The following is a 16895-nucleotide window of genomic DNA, read 5'->3' as shown; positions in this document are numbered from 1 at the left end:
ATGACTGATTTTATTCAGATTGATATTAAAAAGAAATGCCCTGTTTCCACAGACCAATTAGCCTCTATTGTAATAGTTAATTGGAACTCCAGGTGTCATTATGCTGATAATTGTGGGCCAATTATACCAGTAACTGTCAGATAGGCCATATCCCATTGTATAGCTACCTAATTATCCTACCTGCTGATTATTTTCACTATGTATGGAATAGGTGTGCATAGGATTTCCCCCATATTTTCCAGATCATTTGTGCATTTTCCAAACTCAAAGACATGGAATTAATAATTTTTCATATGAATGTACATGTGTTTAAGACTTCCACACCTGTGTAGGAACCTGGGAATAAATAAACCTCAATGTTCTTCCCCCAAATCAATAAGAACAGAAGAAATCAACATGTTAGCAAAATTCTTTATTCAGCTGAGAAAAGCAAACACAAAAATAACATTAACCACAATTGACCTGCCAATGTAACTAATATGTTCAACATCATTCATAGGTCTTGTGAGTAACAGTCCGTGTTCTGCAACAGTCTGCAAGGGCAAGCGGCTCCATTTCTCTTTAGTAATTCATACTGGCTGGCTGCTAAATCCTTCTCGTTCTTCCTTGTCTCTACTCATTTAGGACACAACTCTGTGCTTCTTGCCTGTCTGGATGAAAGCATCAACACAGCGGTCAATGTCTTCTTCTGTGTGGGCTGCTGAGATCTGGACCCGGATTCTGGCTTTGCCCTTTGGTACAACTGGGAAGGAGAATCCAATCACATACACACCTGAGGAGAGGAGAGAAGTGAGATGAGAGAGCTAGAAAACAACTGTTCTTCATCATCACCCATCTGTTGTGGTATTCAAACTGGTTAATGTGTAGTCTTCTCTGAACATGTGCCTGTGTCTCCCTCTAGTGGTAGATAAATATCACTGCATTTGTAATTCAAACATCTAAAAACCTTCTGTAGCCTACATGATGATCAGATTCAATTCCATGCAGTTGATGTTTGTTTCATGATGTCGATGTTTCATTGTCAACTGACTTTCAAAAAGTCAACTGATCATAAAATCATAGATGGTACCATATTAGTGAGCTTTTAACCTCAGTTATAGTCTGTTTTACCTGAACGACACAACTCATTTTATAAGAGGATTAGGTGTCAGATTTTGCTCTCTCTTATTTTGAAATTAAGCCCTTCCTATATAATTTCAGCATTTTTCACTCCAGTGGAGGAGGTCTCTCACCCAGCTTCAGCATGTCGTCGGATATCAGAGAGGCGAGCCGTGCGTCCCCCAGCATCACAGGACAGATGGGGTGAGCCGAGCCTGCGATGGTGAACCCGGCCTGGGTCATCCTGTTCCTGAACCTGGGAGTGGGCAGAGTACAGACAAACATTTTGGTCATAATAATGTCATACTTTATTGATCCCTGTTTGCTTAGCCCCCGTCCAGTGGGGGATCAGAGCACAGGATCAGCTAAAGAAGAGCGCTCGTAAAGCTGGGAGGGATGCGGTGTCTTGCTCAAGGACAGGGTGGCTGCATGATAGTACGGTAAATACAGTATTTTAGCATGTCCACCATTATGGATATTAAACATATGATCAACTCAATTATGGTATGTGATATCATATGTATAAGTAGATGAGCACAGACTGCAGTAGAAGGGGAATTTCCATTTTAAGAAATACAGATGAGTCAATAAAAGGTAAGAGTGCCTTTTACTGTGTGCTGTGCTATAGTGAAATATAAAAATATGAAAAACCCATGGAAACCCACTTGTCTTGGGATCTCACACACACACGCACGCACGCACACACACACACACACACACACACACACACACACACACACACACACACACACACACACACACACACACACACACACACACACACACACACACACACACACACACACACCTCAGCACCACTCCACTTACCTAGGGGCAATTTATGTATTAATTATTAATTAACATAAAAATAACTGGTGGTGTCATTATCCTAAAAGTTTTTTGTTAATGTTAATCTTTTGGAATGCTGCTTATCCAATGTTTTCTATGGCTTTTCATGATATCTTGACTGTAGCAGAGCATCCAGCCAAGCACGTCACCATTGAGATATATTAAATGTTGTGCCTCCACGTGCTTGGCTGGACGCTCTTTTTACAGTCAATGAGGCACACCTGTTGCACATCTCAAAATATTATTTTGATTACTTTTCCTGAAAAAAGATGTTTGGTATTATTACTTCAGTAAGCAACAAACAGCTGCACATCAGGCCCCAAGGCCAAGGTCAAGAAACAATAAGGGAAACAAAAGTATTCCGCCTACACATTTACAAGAATAGAAGTTCCATGGAATTACTTGTTGCTTCAGCTGGATACTGTTAAACAAGTTTTACAAAAACAAACAAACGTAAAGTTCCTCCTCCCAATCTTTTCTCCTTTCATTCCTGGCCCTAAGCGAGCATGAACTATGTGTGAAAACAAACTAAAAGAAAAGGGCTTATCTGTTTTTGTCAGAGGGCCTAGGTCAACAGTTGCATAATACTGCAGTCAGAGAAAAAAAAAAAAATCTCCAAACAGTCAACTTTTGAAGAATTAAGAGAAGCAGTCATGCTGTCAGACTGACCACAACACATTTTTGAATGGGGTTGAACTAAGAAATGTATTCATCATTCAAAAGAAGCATGTAAACTCACATAAAAACATTAACATCAACAAATACAGTACAGCTTATCACACACAAACCCACCTCATGGTTTTGGCCGTCATGCTCTGTGCGATCTCATTGGACGCGAGCAGCAGCTCTACGGCCCGGGTGGCACAGCCCACCACAGGAGGGGGGAGGGAGTTGGAGAAGAGGTACGGCCGTGAGCGCTGCCTCAGCAGGTCGATCAGAGGCTTAGGGCCAACTGTGTAGCCACCTGACAGAACACAGACAGCAGAGAGCATGTTAGTGTGTAGCTACCTGACAGAACACAGACAGCAGAGAGCATGTTAGTGTGTAGCCACCTGGCAGAACACAGACAGCAGAGAGCACGTTAGTGTGTAGCCATCTGACAGAACACAGACAGCAGAGAGCATGTTAGTGTGTAGCTACCTGACAGAACACAGACAGCAGAGAGCATGTTAGTGTGTGTAGCTACCTGACAGAACACAGACAGCAGAGAGCATGTTAGTGTGTGTAGCCACCTGACAGAACACAGACAGCAGAGAGCATGTTAGTGTGTAGCCACCTGACATAACACAGACAGCAGAGAGCACGTTAGTGTGTGTAGCTACCTGACAGAACACAGACAGCAGAGAGCACGTTAGTGTGTAGCCACCTGACATAACACAGACAGCAGAGAGCACGTTAGTGTGTAGCCACCTGACAGAACACAGACAGCAGAGAGCAGGTTAGTGTGTAACCACCTGACAGAACACAGACAGCAGAGAGCATGTTAGTGTGTAGCTACCTGACAGAACACAGACAGCAGAGAGCACGTTAGTGTGTAGCCACCTGACAGAACACAGACAGCAGAGAGCACGTTAGTGTGTAGCCACCTGAGAGAACACAGACAGCAGAGAGCAGGTTAGTGTGTAACCACCTGACAGAACACAGACAGCAGAGAGCATGTTAGTGTGTAGCTACCTGACAGAACACAGACAGCAGAGAGCATGTTAGTGTGTGTAGCTACCTGACAGAACACAGACAGCAGAGAGCACGTTAGTGTGTAGCCACCTGACAGAACACAGACAGCAGAGAGCACGTTAGTGTGTGTAGCTACCTGACAGAACACAGACAGCAGAGAGCATGTTAGTGTGTAGCCACCTGACAGAACACAGACAGCAGAGAGCATGTTAGTGTGTGTAGCCACCTGACAAAACACAGACAGCAGAGAGCATGTTAGTGTGTGTAGCCACCTGACAGAACACAGACAGCAGAGAGCACGTTAGTGTGTAGCTACCTGACAGAACACAGACAGCAGAGAGCACGTTAGTGTGTAGCCACCTGACAGAACACAGACAGCAGAGAGCATGTTAGTGTGTAGCCACCTGACAGAACACAGACAGCAGAGAGCATGTTAGTGTGTAGCTACCTGACAGAACACAGACAGCAGAGAGCATGTTAGTGTGTAGCTACCTGACAGAACACAGACAGCAGAGAGCATGTTAGTGTGTGGAGCCACCTGACAGAACACAGACAGCAGAGAGCACGTTACATCAGATGCAGATTTGTATTGATAAATCATGAGATGCACAAAATGAGCTTACATGCAGGTTTACAGACAGTGAGAGTTGTGGCAATGCAAAAGCACAACTTGAATATGTTATTAAATTAAGCATACTGTATTTATGTTAGATGGAAGACATACCAGCAGCTCCTCCCAGTGCTTTTCCCAGCGTGGAGTTTACAATGTGAACTCTGTCCATCACTCCCAGCAGCTCATCTGTTCCTCTGCAAATTACAGTGAGTAGTACTATTAGTCAGTGTGTATTGTAAGACTAACTTCTTATAATGATGATAAGATAAGAGCCGTCTCATCTTCTCTAACCCAGTGGTTCTCAAATGGGGGTCCGGGGCACTTTGCAAGGGGGTCTGCGAAAGGTTTTCAGGAAAATAAAAATAAAAACCTTTTTGTTGTTGCAAAAGCTTCATAGTTCAACGCAAGCATGTTACCATGGAAACAATTAAGCTTAGCCCAAAATCACAAATCAGAATGAGGGGGTCCCCGGTATATTTTCTATCTTGTAAGGGGTCCTTGGCTGAAAAACATTTGAGAACCTCTGCTCTAACCCATATGTACTGTATCCCACAACCTTGATCTATGATTTTGCAAGTGAATTCCCATGATTTTGTGTCATGTAAAGTGTGTAATCATATCATTTTTGACTGTGTCTTGCTTCCGTAATTCAACATATTTCCAGTTTAAATAATGTCTTGACTGTGTTCAAATGATGATGAGCCATCTCAAATTTCAGATTCTTAACAGTACCAGCCACCAGGATCGCAGGCTGCAGCTATGGTGCTAAATTACACCATCACCATGTTTTTCACTTTATTGTGAATTTAAATCAAACTGAAACTCCTTCTCACCTGCCCCGGGGCCCCAGGAAACCCGTAGCATGGCATTCATCGATGAACACCATGGCCCCATACTGCTCAGCCAGGCCACAGATCTCCTGTAAAGGAGCCACATCTCCATCCATAGAGAAGACTCCGTCTGTCACCACCAGGCGCATACGAGATGACTGAGGAGGAGAGGGGAATAATCATGGTCAGTGGAGCACAGGGTATATGCAGGAATCCTGAAGTTAAATTAAATACATTTTAAGACTTTTTTAAGACCTTTTATATATTTTAGAGTTATAAGAGTTATAACTATTTCACAATATAAACCCGTTCCTCCTACAGGACTAGAAGAGGTCCATGCCCACTTGCCCAGAAGTAGAGCTGCTTTACAGTACCTGGGACTCTTTGAGCTGGGTCTCCAGATCGTTGAGGTCCATATGTTTGTAGCGGAGCCTCTTTGCCCGACACAGACGGATCCCGTCGATGATGGAGGCATGGTTCAACTCATCAGATAGGATTGCATCATCTGGGCCCAACATAACCTGGTGTAATAACAATGTTATGCTTAATGGAACCTCTCTGAGTCCTAATGGTGATGTCCATGGTGGTCAGGCCTAAAGTTACGTCGCTTTTTTGCTTACTTCCTGACATTTTACTATGAAATCACTGCTATATTGGAAAGAAGGCAGACCTCAAACAGCCCAGCGTTGGCGTCAAAACAGCTGGCATACAGGATGCAGTCCTCCCTCTGATGGAACTCTGCTAGCTTCTGCTCCAGATTTTTGTGTAGATCCTATCAATCCCATGTTACAGAATGAAATGATGAAGTAAGTCCCATGTAAGTTACATATCACATGCTCATACATGATCCATGTGCTGATTGAGCAGCGTTTACCCATCATACCTGTGTGCCACAGATGAACCTGACAGAGCTCAGTCCTGCACCGTGTGTCTTGAGAGCATCAATCCCAGCCTGCACCACCTCTGGGTGACTGGACAGACCGAGGTAGTTGTTGGCACAGAAATTCAATATGGCTGAGAGAGAGAGAGACAGAGATATTTGTTTAATGTTTAAAGTGTCATGTAGCTTAGAAACCTAATGGTAGGCAGGTCATCCTCAAATGCACAGTGGCGAACTCAAATCTGCAGGAGAACCCTGTGACCTTGCATGGACCCCATGACCTGGCATGACAGGAACACAACAAATGAAAACCTCCAAATAGAATTTCTCTCTGCATTTCTTCTTTGTAAAAAGGTGACGGACAGAACAATACAGCGACTACCAACAAAGAGGTGGTGGGGACATGAAACTGAAAGACTGCCATCCGTTTCACACATGAGAGGACCTGGCCTGCAGCCAATAGCAGTGATAATCTCTGGCATAGGTTCACAATGAATGGACAAGTGTAAATGTAACCGAGGTGAATCAGCGTTGATTCCTCGTGAGTATGTTAATCAGCTCCGCCAAGGGAGCTAGCTCTGGTGGAGTGGTTAGTGTCTTTGACTCCCAAGCCGAAGGTCGGTGGTTCATATCCACCCCTGGGCAAGCCCTTAACATGGGTTGCTGCAAGTATACCACCTACACAACGCCGTTACATAAACACTGACCTGTTGCTTTAGTGGCAGCCTGGCAGGCCAGTAAGAAGACTGAGTCTGATTCAGCACCACACTGGCTGTTGGGCACGCTGTGGCTACAATGCAACAATAGTATCTACTAAAATGGCTACATATGAAAAGGTTCATTTCAAACGGGCTAATTAGAATTCCTTTTACTGACATGAAAGCCAAGCACACCATGGGTTACTGTGAAGTTTTAATTTTTTTCATTTTGAGATCGTCCTTTCGTTGCAAAATAGTTTTGAGACCCCCCCCCCCTCCGGTTAAACTGTAACGGGCAGTATGAATGTGCTGCTAAGATCAGATAAATAACAGTATGAGCAGCATACACCAGTGATAATCAATCTTTTTCACATCATGGACCCCTTTAGTCCACATTAGAGCAGGACACCCACTTGATTTGATCTCTTGAACCCAAATCTGAGAATATTTTTTATTGTGAGATCTGATTTTCTCCAGAATTCCACGACTATCTGTATTGTATGTGGAGAGATAACAGAGAAGCTATGATCAAAACAGTCATTCTTCCGTTTTCTCCAACTGTGTTAACTTCTTGTAAATTAAATAATGTTGAAGTTTAACATTTCATCAATTTGCTGGGGACCTCCTGGACCCTCTCCAAGGACCCCTGGTGGTCCCCTGACTCCACATTGAGAACCACTGTCTCTGACTGTAACAATGATACAGTATGCTGCAGTCACAACAGTAAGATGTAAACTCTTTGGGCAACAACAGACCAACATCATCCAAGATAGATGACACGTCTTGGCAGCAGAAGTGGGGCCCAACTGACAAGCAGTGCTACAAGTTCAATCTGGCTGTTGTTGGCTCTGGTTAGAGGCCGTTTAAGGACAAGCCAGGGAAAGTAAACAGCCATCAAGCTAGCAGCTAACCGTAGGCTACTTACTGCCACGACTGCCGTCCACGCTGATCTGAGGACCCTGCTTGGACGTGATGATCCGCTCTCCCTTCCACGTCCCCGCGGCTCGGATCGAGTCCAGCTCGCCCTCCAGCACCGATCTGGCCTCGGCGATAGCGGCGTAGCCCCGATGCAAGACCGAGGCCGGGGACCGCACAATGCCCCCGGCCGGTCTGACTAACCTACGGACAGCTGCTCCGAGAGACATGCTGAGCTCCTGTCAGTTGTACATGCAAGCCAAAGGAGACGATGGCCGATAAGGTCACGTGTTAACGCGTCATCTGGACAAAGAGTAAAAAGAGGAAGCCAGGAACGTTTCGATACAAGGTGCTTTTTTTGCCACCATTTTGGCCTGGAAAACCTGACGCTGCAAGATGGTTTGTTTTGTGCTCGTGTTCTCATGATCTCCTGCGAGTCCAGCTATCTCGCAAGGTTATGAAAAGGCGCCGATGGAACATCAGGACGTTTACAACCACGAAAGGTAGGCTCATCCAGGCCAAAATGGCGGATTGCTGTGCGCTGATGTTGCAATTGAACGATGCAGTAGCATGGAAAACTCATCTTATCATTAAGTTCTTTGATCTGGGTGGGCGCATAGTGGGCGTAGCGTCAAGTCAAGTCAAATTTTATTTATATAGCACCTTTCATACACAAGGCAATTCAAGGTGCTTTACAAAAAAATAATCGAAAAAACAAGCAGCAAAGCAATGCACATATAAAAAAACACACATAAAAAACACCGAAAATATATACTCACATGAAACATTATTTCTGTTTTAAATAAGTTACAAGGCACTCTTCAGTATTATTATTACATGTACAGTCCATTTGTTGGAAATGTACAGGAATCTTTTTTTTTTTAATTACAGGCCGAGAGAGGCAGTAGTTTAGTAGCAGTTAAAAGCAAGAGTAAACATAAAGGTCTTTAGCTTGGATTTAAAAATAGGCAGAGTAGGGGCAGATCTAATGTGTTCAGGGAGTTTGTTCCAGTTATGAGAGGCATAGTGGGAGAACGCGGCTTCACCATGTTTTGATTTGGTCCTCGGGACAATTAGTAGACCAGTGCCTGAAGATCTCAGGGATCTGGATGGTTCATAGTGTAGAAGCATTTCGGAGATGTAGCGTGGGCCTGACCCGTTGAGAGATTTGTAAACTATTAGCAGAATTTTAAAGTCTATTCTAAGATTTACTGGCAGCCAATGCAGGGATTTGAGAACTGGTGTAATGTGTTCAGCTTTCTTGGTTCTTGTTAGAACTCTAGCAGCTGCATTCTGAATGAGCTGTAGTTGTTTAATAGCTTTTTTGGGAAGACCATTGAAAAGACTGTTGCAGTAGTCTAGCCTGCTAGAAATGAAAGCATGAATTAGTTTTTCAAGATCTTGTTTGGACATGTAGCCTCTAATCCTTGCTATATTTTTTAGATGATAGAAGGCAGATTTTCTTATAAGCTTGATGTGGGAGTTGAAATTTAGATCAGAGTCAATAATAATGCCAAGATTTTTTACCTGGTCCTTTGGCTTCAAAGATAGGGATTCGAGGTGAGCAGTAACTTTGAGCCTATCTTCTTTTTTGCCGAAGACAATTATCTCTGTTTTGTCTTTATTAAGTTGGAGAAAATTCTGGCACATCCAATCATTAATTTGCGCAAGGCACTGACACAGTGTCTCTATGGCGGCATAGTCATCCGATGAGAGGGCTATGTAGAGTTGGGTGTCATCTGCATAGCTATGATAAGCTATTTTGTTTTTTTGCATAATTAGGCCCAGAGAGAGCATATAAAGGTTAAACAGGACAGGACCTAAAATTGATCCTTGGGGTACCCCACATGTCATTTTGGTTTGGTCAGATGTGTAGTTGCCAATGGAGACAAAGTAGTTCCTGTCTTGCAGATAAGATCTGAACCACTCTAGGACCGTGCCGGAAAGCCCGACCCAGTTTTCCAGTCTGTCCAATAGAATTTCGTGGTCAACCGTATCAAAGGCAGCGCTGAGGTCTAGTAACATTAAGATTGAGATTTTACCTGAATCAGTGTTCATTCGGATGTCATTTATAACTCTGATAAGCGCAGTTTCGGTGCTATGATGGGGTCGGAAGCCTGATTGGAAGGGATCTAGGAGATCATTGGAGGATAGAAAGGTATTGAGTTGTTGGTAGACAGTTTTTTCGAGTATTTTGCTAATAAAGGGAAGATTTGATATTGGTCTGTAATTGCTGATTATAGAGGGGTCGAGGCTACGCTTCTTTAGCAAGGGCTTAACAACTGCAGTTTTTAGAGATTTTGGAAAAATGCCTGTAAGAAGAGAGGTATTAATTATCTTCAGTATGTCGGTCGCCAGGCAACTGTAGACATTTTTTAGAAAGCTTGTTGGTGGACCAATCAAATGCCAGAGCGTTCTGACAGGGGCCTTTTTTTTAGTCCAATCACATTTGAGTAAACATTCCCCAAGTTGTTCAGTGTACAAATATTCAGTGTTAACAATGTTTCTTTATAAACTTCACATTATAAATTCCCACTAATAATTTCCTATGATTTATGGAGGAATTAAAAACTAATTTAACTTTTCATTTATAATGGTTAGAAAGATAATAATATATATACAATTGAATATGTGGACTTTGTTTGTTTGTTTGTTTCAAGTTCTGTGTTCGGCCACAGCTATGCCGTTTAACCTTCGGGGTGTGTAAAGGGCACCAGTGCAGGATTTTTCATTAGGCTAATTAGCTAATTATGTAATGTCATCAGTGATGATGTCAAAAGTGATGTCATAAGGGCACGCATGCGCACACACACGCACGAACGTATTGTAACAAGACTGATCAGTGATGTCACACACACACACACACAAGGAGGCGTAATTGTGACAAGATTCTGCTGCTGTTGTCAGCAGTTGCATCATCAATAAATACAAGGGAACCAGTTCCATTGACAGCTATACATGGCTGTCAATGGAAATTGAACTGACAAACTGACTGTTCATAGGGGCACACACTGTAAATTAATGTAAATCCACTGCCTATTTAACTCAATCTGTAAATATCACGTAAATTAATATTTATTATCCACAGAACACTTCACCACTCATGTAGGCCTACATATTGTATATACTCGATTTGATTGCACTTGCAACTTTGTGATTGTCTTTAGTTATCTTCCTAATTCTTATCTCTGTATATTGATGTGACCGCTACGCTGGCTGCATACAGACACTAAGACAAATTCCTCGTATGTAACCTGCATACTGTGGCAATAAAAGTGATTCTGATTCTGCAATTGTCTTTAATCTGCTTATTAGTGTAAAATATCTGTTGATGTGCTTTTAATGTTACATAGACAATGTAATACGATGTCAACCATTTTATTTGATTTCAGCACATTTCTGTCATGCTAGCGTGTTTGAACTTGTATACATACCAATGTATAATTGCTGGAGAGACATTAAAATGACAGATTTATAATTTGAAACGGTTTGTTTTTCTTTTCTTCTAGATTTCATTGTCTGCTGACAAAGAGAAATACAACTTCAAAAGACATCAGTATAAAACGTGGCCATTATTTCGACATTGGACCAGTGTTAGTTAAGCATACTATATACACACATTCTATACTGTCATATTGATATTCATCATTGACTACATAAATATACACTAGGTTATATAGGCTACATCTTATACCATACTAGACACAAACGCGTGTCTTGGTTTCATATTCATGTGACTTATCATTTCCATTTTGACAAATGTTTTAACATTTATCACAGAATTTTCTGTGATACATTTTTAGTGTTTTTTCTTTTAATACATAAACACAGGACAACACAACAAAGCATGCACGCACATACTTACATAAACACTCAAATCCCCCCTCCACCAGATATCAATAATTCAATGTTTACTCCTGTGTGGAATGTGGATTATCATGTGTCTCTTAAAGTTTCCTTTATAAGCAAAATCTTTACCACAGACTGAGCAAATAAATGGTTTCTCCCCTGTGTGGACTATCATGTGTCTCTTATAGTTTGATTTATCACTAAAACCTTTACCACAGACTGAGCAAATAAATTGTTTCTCTCCTGTGTGGATTATCATGTGTCTTTTCAATTCTGCTTCAAGACGAAAACCTTTACCACAGACTGAGCAAATACATTTTTTATCTCCTGGGTGAAATATCATGTGTGACCTCAAGTCTCTTTTTTGACCAAAACCTTTACCACAGAATGAGCAAATAAATTGTTTCTTTCCTGTGTGGCTTATCATGTGTGACTTCAAGTCTCCTTTACGACCAAAACCTTTACCACAGACTGAGCAAATAAATGGTTTGTCTCGTGTGTGGACTATCATGTGTGACTTCAAGTGTTCTTTAAGACCAAAACCTTTATCACAGAATGAGCAAATAAATTGCTTCTCTCCTGTGTGTACTATCATGTGTCTGTTCAAGTTTGCTTCACGACCAAAACGTTTACCACAGACTGAGCAAATAAATTGTTTGTCGCCTGTGTGGATTATCATGTGTCTGTTCAAGTTTCCTGCATGACCAAAACCTTTACCACAGACTGAGCAAATAAATTGTTTATCTCCTGTGTGGACTATCATGTGTCTGTTTAAGTTTGCTTCACGAACAAAACCACCATCAGCTACTGTTTTCATCTGTTCAGTTGAGCTGCAGGCTAGAGGCTCTGCCTCTCTGTTCTCCTCAGTTTGGCTTTGATGAAGCTGTGAGGACTGAGGTTTCTCTTCCTCATCTTCACTCTTCACAGAGACAACAGTGAATGGGAACTTGGTGAGATCAGCCTCCTCCAGCCCTTGAAGCTGCTCTCTCTCCTGACTGATCCAGGGTTCCTCCTTAATGTGTGGGGGCTCTGGGTCTTCCTGAAGCTGCTCTCCCTCATGACTGATGCAGAGTTCCTCCTGTTCCTTATTAATGTGTGGGGGCTCTGGGTCTTCCTGAAGCTGCTCTCCCTCATGACTGATCCAGAGTTCCGCCTGTTCCTCTTTGATGTGTGGGGGCTCTGGGTCCTCCTGGTTTAAACTGGGGCTCCACTCCTGCTGCTCAGCGGGAACCGCTTCTTTATTGACCAACATCTGCCGGAGGTATGGAGGCAAGGCTTCTCTGTGTAACCGCACAGCGTCCAACAGTTGTCGTTGTCCCTCGATCTCCTCTCTTGAACGAGCAGCTTCCTCCTCGTACTCCTCTATCGTTCCTTCAAACAGTCCAAATATCTCTTTAACAGCCGCAGTTAGGCGCTGCTTCACCACCACAGCCCTCAGCTTCTGGACGTTGGGCATTTTCATTTTCACACAGTGACAGGAACTTTTCCTCCTTAACTACTTACTGACCAACTTTATCCTTCAAAGCTCCAACAGCTAACGTTAGCTTCACAGCTAATACAACTAACGTTAGCTTCACAGCTAAACCATTCACCTGAAGAGATGAGTTTCGTCTTCCACGTGGAGTTAAACGGAGCCCCTGTTCCAGTTTATATTCCTGATAATATCATCCGCACACACGAGTCAGCTGTTAGTAAATACAACTTATGAAAGGATAGAACCGGGGAATAATACGCTACTCCTTTCTGGAACGTTTGAGAACGGTTTGCAACCATGGATGTATTAAAATAACTCGGGCTGCCATCTTGTATGTGCTCGGGGGTTCTTCTTCTTCTTCTTCTTCTCCTTTGCGTTTTTTGGCAGATTGCAATCCAATTGTTAGGAGCATACCGCCACCTACTGTACCGGAGTATGCAATACAGGATCCAATTTTTCCTACATCAGTCTATGAAAGAAATTAAATAAAGGAAAGGAAAAAACAAACAACAACTAAAACTAAATTCTATTAGCTGGGGGGGTTGGGGGGTCATGAGTACATCATTCAAAAGCCAGGCCCACCGTGGGGAAACTACAATATATCCTATGGTCCAGACAGACAGTTGATGGGAGCTTTTGCAAACTGCGGGAGACATGGCGTCTGTAGCCTGACAAGGTTTTTCTTGTTTTCAAGTAGACATCTGTCAAATATTTATTTCAGCACACTGCCTCCATCAGAGAGAAGGTCAAACAAACACACATCCAGACCACAGCAAAAGCAAAAGACAGCCTCAGTATAAAGGCAAGAGACAGAGTAGAAAAATGCACCAATATAAAACCAGCACACATTTGGGCACAGCCAGTTTCTGCACTAGACCCACTACCCTTCCCGGTAACGCTTTAGAATACAGCCCGCAAATAAGCATGTAGTAGAGTATAACAACGGGGTTTAGGGCTGTAGTTATAGTCTAACTACGGGGTTTCAGGAGTGAATTATAAGATCTGTACTTATAGTCTAACTACGGGGTTTAAGGAGTGTAGTTATAGTATAACAACGGGGTTTAAGGAGTGTAGTTATGGTAGCCTATAACAACGGGGTTTAAGGAGTGTAGTTATAGTCTAACAACAGGGTTTAAGGAGTGTAGTTAGAGTATAACAACGGGTTTAAGGAGTGTAGTTAGAGTATAACAACGGGGTTTAAGGAGTGTAGTTAGAGTATAACAACGGGGTTTAAGGAGTGAAAAAATACTTTAACTAGAGGGTAACAAGATCTGTACTTATAGTCTAACTACGGGGTCGCGGGCTGTATTATGAAGCAGGGGACAAATGTTTGTACTTATAGGCTAATTACAGGGTACCACACTGTACTTACAGGGTAACTACGGGGTTTAAGGAGTGTAGTTAGAGTATAACAACGGGGTTTAAGGAGTGTAGTTAGAGTATAACAACGGGGTTTAAGGAGTCTAGTTAGAGTATAACAACGGGGTTTAAGGAGTCTAGTTAGAGTATAACAACGGGGTTTAAGGAGTCTAGTTAGAGTATAACAACGGGGTTTAAGGAGTCTAGTTAGAGTATAACAACGGGGTTTAAGGAGTCTAGTTAGAGTATAACAACGGGGTTTAAGGAGTCTAGTTAGAGTATAACAACGGGGTTTAAGGAGTCTAGTTAGAGTATAACAACGGGGTTTAAGGAGTGTAGTTAGAGTATAACAACAGGGTTTAAGGAGTGTAGTTAGAGTATAACAACGGGGTTTAAGGAGTCTAGTTAGAGTATAACAACGGGGTTTAAGGAGTCTAGTTAGAGTATAACAACAGGGTTTAAGGAGTCTAGTTAGAGTATAACAACGGGGTTTAAGGAGTGTAGTTAGAGTATAACAACGGGGTTTAAGGAGTCTAGTTAGAGTATAACAACGGGGTTTAAGGAGTCTAGTTAGAGTATAACAACGGGGTTTAAGGAGTGTAGTTAGAGTATAACAACGGGGTTTAAGGAGTGTAGTTAGAGTAACAACAGGGTTTAAGGAGTCTAGTTAGAGTATAACAACGGGGTTTAAGGAGTGTAGTTAGAGTATAACAACGGGGTTTAAGGAGTCTAGTTAGAGTATAACAACGGGGTTTAAGGAGTCTAGTTAGACTCTAACTATTTTCCTTAAACCCCGTTGTTATACTCTAAGAGTAGCCTAGTGTATTTTTTACTCCGATAGTGATGTGCACCATGGTTCGGTTGTCTGTGACCCACCCAATAAAGGCCTTAGCACCATATAGGCTAGTACATGTCATACTACATCAAATAAACCTCGTAGTCTAAAAATATACTACCTTAGAATAGTCTAATGTTGGTAAAAAAAAATGTAGTGCAGTTCATTTAAGATTTAATGTGTAAGAGTGTAATGGGTCACATGAACAAACATGGCTGCTGCAGAGGAGATATACAGCCCCCAAACTAAGACCATTCTGCATGTAGTTCAAAAGGCACACACAGTAACTGTCTTTTTTTTAAATGTGTTTATGTATATTGATGTGCTTTTAATGTTACATAGACAATGTAATATGATGCCAACAATTGTGATTTCACCACATTTCTGTCGTGCTAGCATGTTTGAACTTGAATACCAATCGAGGCTGCAAAGACTTTAAAATGACTTAAGACTTATAATTTGATCTTTTTTGTTTTTATTTTCTTTTAGTTTTCATTGTTTCATTGTGACAGAGAGAAATGAAACTTCAAAAGACATCAGTATGAAACATGGCCATTATTTCGACATTGGACCAGTGTTAGTTAGGCATACTATATAGGCCTACACACATTCTATACTGTCATATTGATATTCATCATTGACTACATAAATATACACTAGGTTATATAGGCTACATCTTATACCATACTAGACACAAACGCGTGTCTTGGTTTCATATTCATGTGACTTATCATTTCCATTTTGACAAATGTTTTAACATTTATCACAGAATTTTTTGTGATATTTTTAGTTTTTTTTTTCTTTTAATACATAAACACAGGACAACACAACAAAGCATGCGCGCACATACTTGCATACATCTCTCTCAAATCCCCCCTCCACCAGATATCAATAATTCAATGTTTACTCTCCTGTGTGGATTATCATGTGCCTCTTAAAGTTTCCTTTATAACCAAAATCTTTACCACAGACTGAGCAAATAAATTGTTTCTGCCCTGTGTGGACTATCATGTGTCTCTTATAGTTTGATTTATCACTAAAACCTTTACCACAGACTGAGCAAAGAAATTGTTTCTCTCCTGTGTGGATTATCATGTGTCTTTTCAATTCTGCTTTACGACCAAAACCTTTACCACAGACTGAGCAAATACATTTTTTATCTCCTGTGTGAAATATCATGTGTGTCTTCAAGTCTCTTTTTTGACCAAAACCTTTACCACAGACTGAGCAAATAAATTGTTTCTTTCCTGTGTGAATTATCATGTGTGACTTCAAGTCTCCTTTACGACCAAAACCTTTACCACAGACTGAGCAAATAAATGGTTTGTCTCCTGTGTGGACTAGCATGTGTGACTTCAAGTGTTCTTTAAGACCAAAACCTTTATCACAGAATGAGCAAATAAATTGCTTCTCTCCTGTGTGGACTATCATGTGTCTGTTCAAGTTTGCTTCATGACCAAAACCTTTACCACAGACTGAGCAAATAAATTGTTTCTCTCCTGTGTGGACTATCATGTGTCTGTTTAAGTTTGCTTCACGAACAAAACCTTTCCCACAGACTGAGCAATTAAATTGTTTCTCTCCTGTGTGGATTATCACGTGTGACTTCAAGTGTTCTTTACGACCAAAATCTTTACCACAGACTGAGCAATTGAATTGTTTCTCACCTGTGTGGACTATCATATGTCTTTTCAAGTGTGATTTATCACCAAATATTTTACGACAAACTGAGCAGCTGAAGAAGTGTTTCTTCCCAATAACTTTGTTGTTTTTCTGCGAGTCTAAACCTGAATGAGGTTCACTAGTTTCCATCCATTCTTC

At 41.6% G+C, this 16895-nt stretch overlaps 1 protein-coding gene across 1 annotated transcript; it reads right to left on the bottom strand.

The window, feature by feature from the left end:
• Positions 1 to 408: 408 nt before the first annotated feature.
• On the bottom strand, positions 409 to 7816 carry gcat (glycine C-acetyltransferase). The gene is made up of 9 exons (XM_083649157.1): positions 7568 to 7816; positions 5948 to 6078; positions 5735 to 5836; positions 5439 to 5585; positions 5068 to 5222; positions 4346 to 4428; positions 2740 to 2911; positions 1233 to 1354; positions 409 to 772 (listed from the first exon to the last, which is right to left on the bottom strand). The coding sequence occupies exons 1-9, from the start codon at positions 7785 to 7787 to the stop codon at positions 621 to 623; spliced, it is 1284 nt and encodes a 427-aa protein (XP_083505283.1). The 5' UTR covers positions 7788 to 7816; the 3' UTR covers positions 409 to 620.
• Between the last annotated feature and the right edge of the window lie 9079 nt (positions 7817 to 16895).

This window comes from Poromitra crassiceps (genome assembly GCF_964638095.1).
Source record: "Poromitra crassiceps genome assembly, chromosome: 13".
Classification (NCBI taxonomy): Eukaryota; Metazoa; Chordata; class Actinopteri; order Beryciformes; family Melamphaidae; genus Poromitra; species Poromitra crassiceps.
The sequence above is the reverse complement of the archived record's forward strand: the minus strand, read 5'-3'. Positions and strand labels throughout refer to the sequence as shown.

Bases quoted from the DNA above. Each gene is read 5' to 3' on its own strand.
- gcat (XM_083649157.1), bottom strand. From the start codon at position 7,787: ATGTCTCTCGGAGCAGCTGTCCGTAGGTTAGTCAGACCGGCCGGGGGC. The intron at 1,355-2,739 runs GTGGGTTTGTGT...GCCCACTCCCAG, and splicing joins ATGACGGCCAAAACCATGAG to GTTCAGGAACAGGATGACCC. The intron at 773-1,232 runs GTGAGAGACCTC...TCCTCTCCTCAG, and splicing joins CGACGACATGCTGAAGCTGG to GTGTGTATGTGATTGGATTC.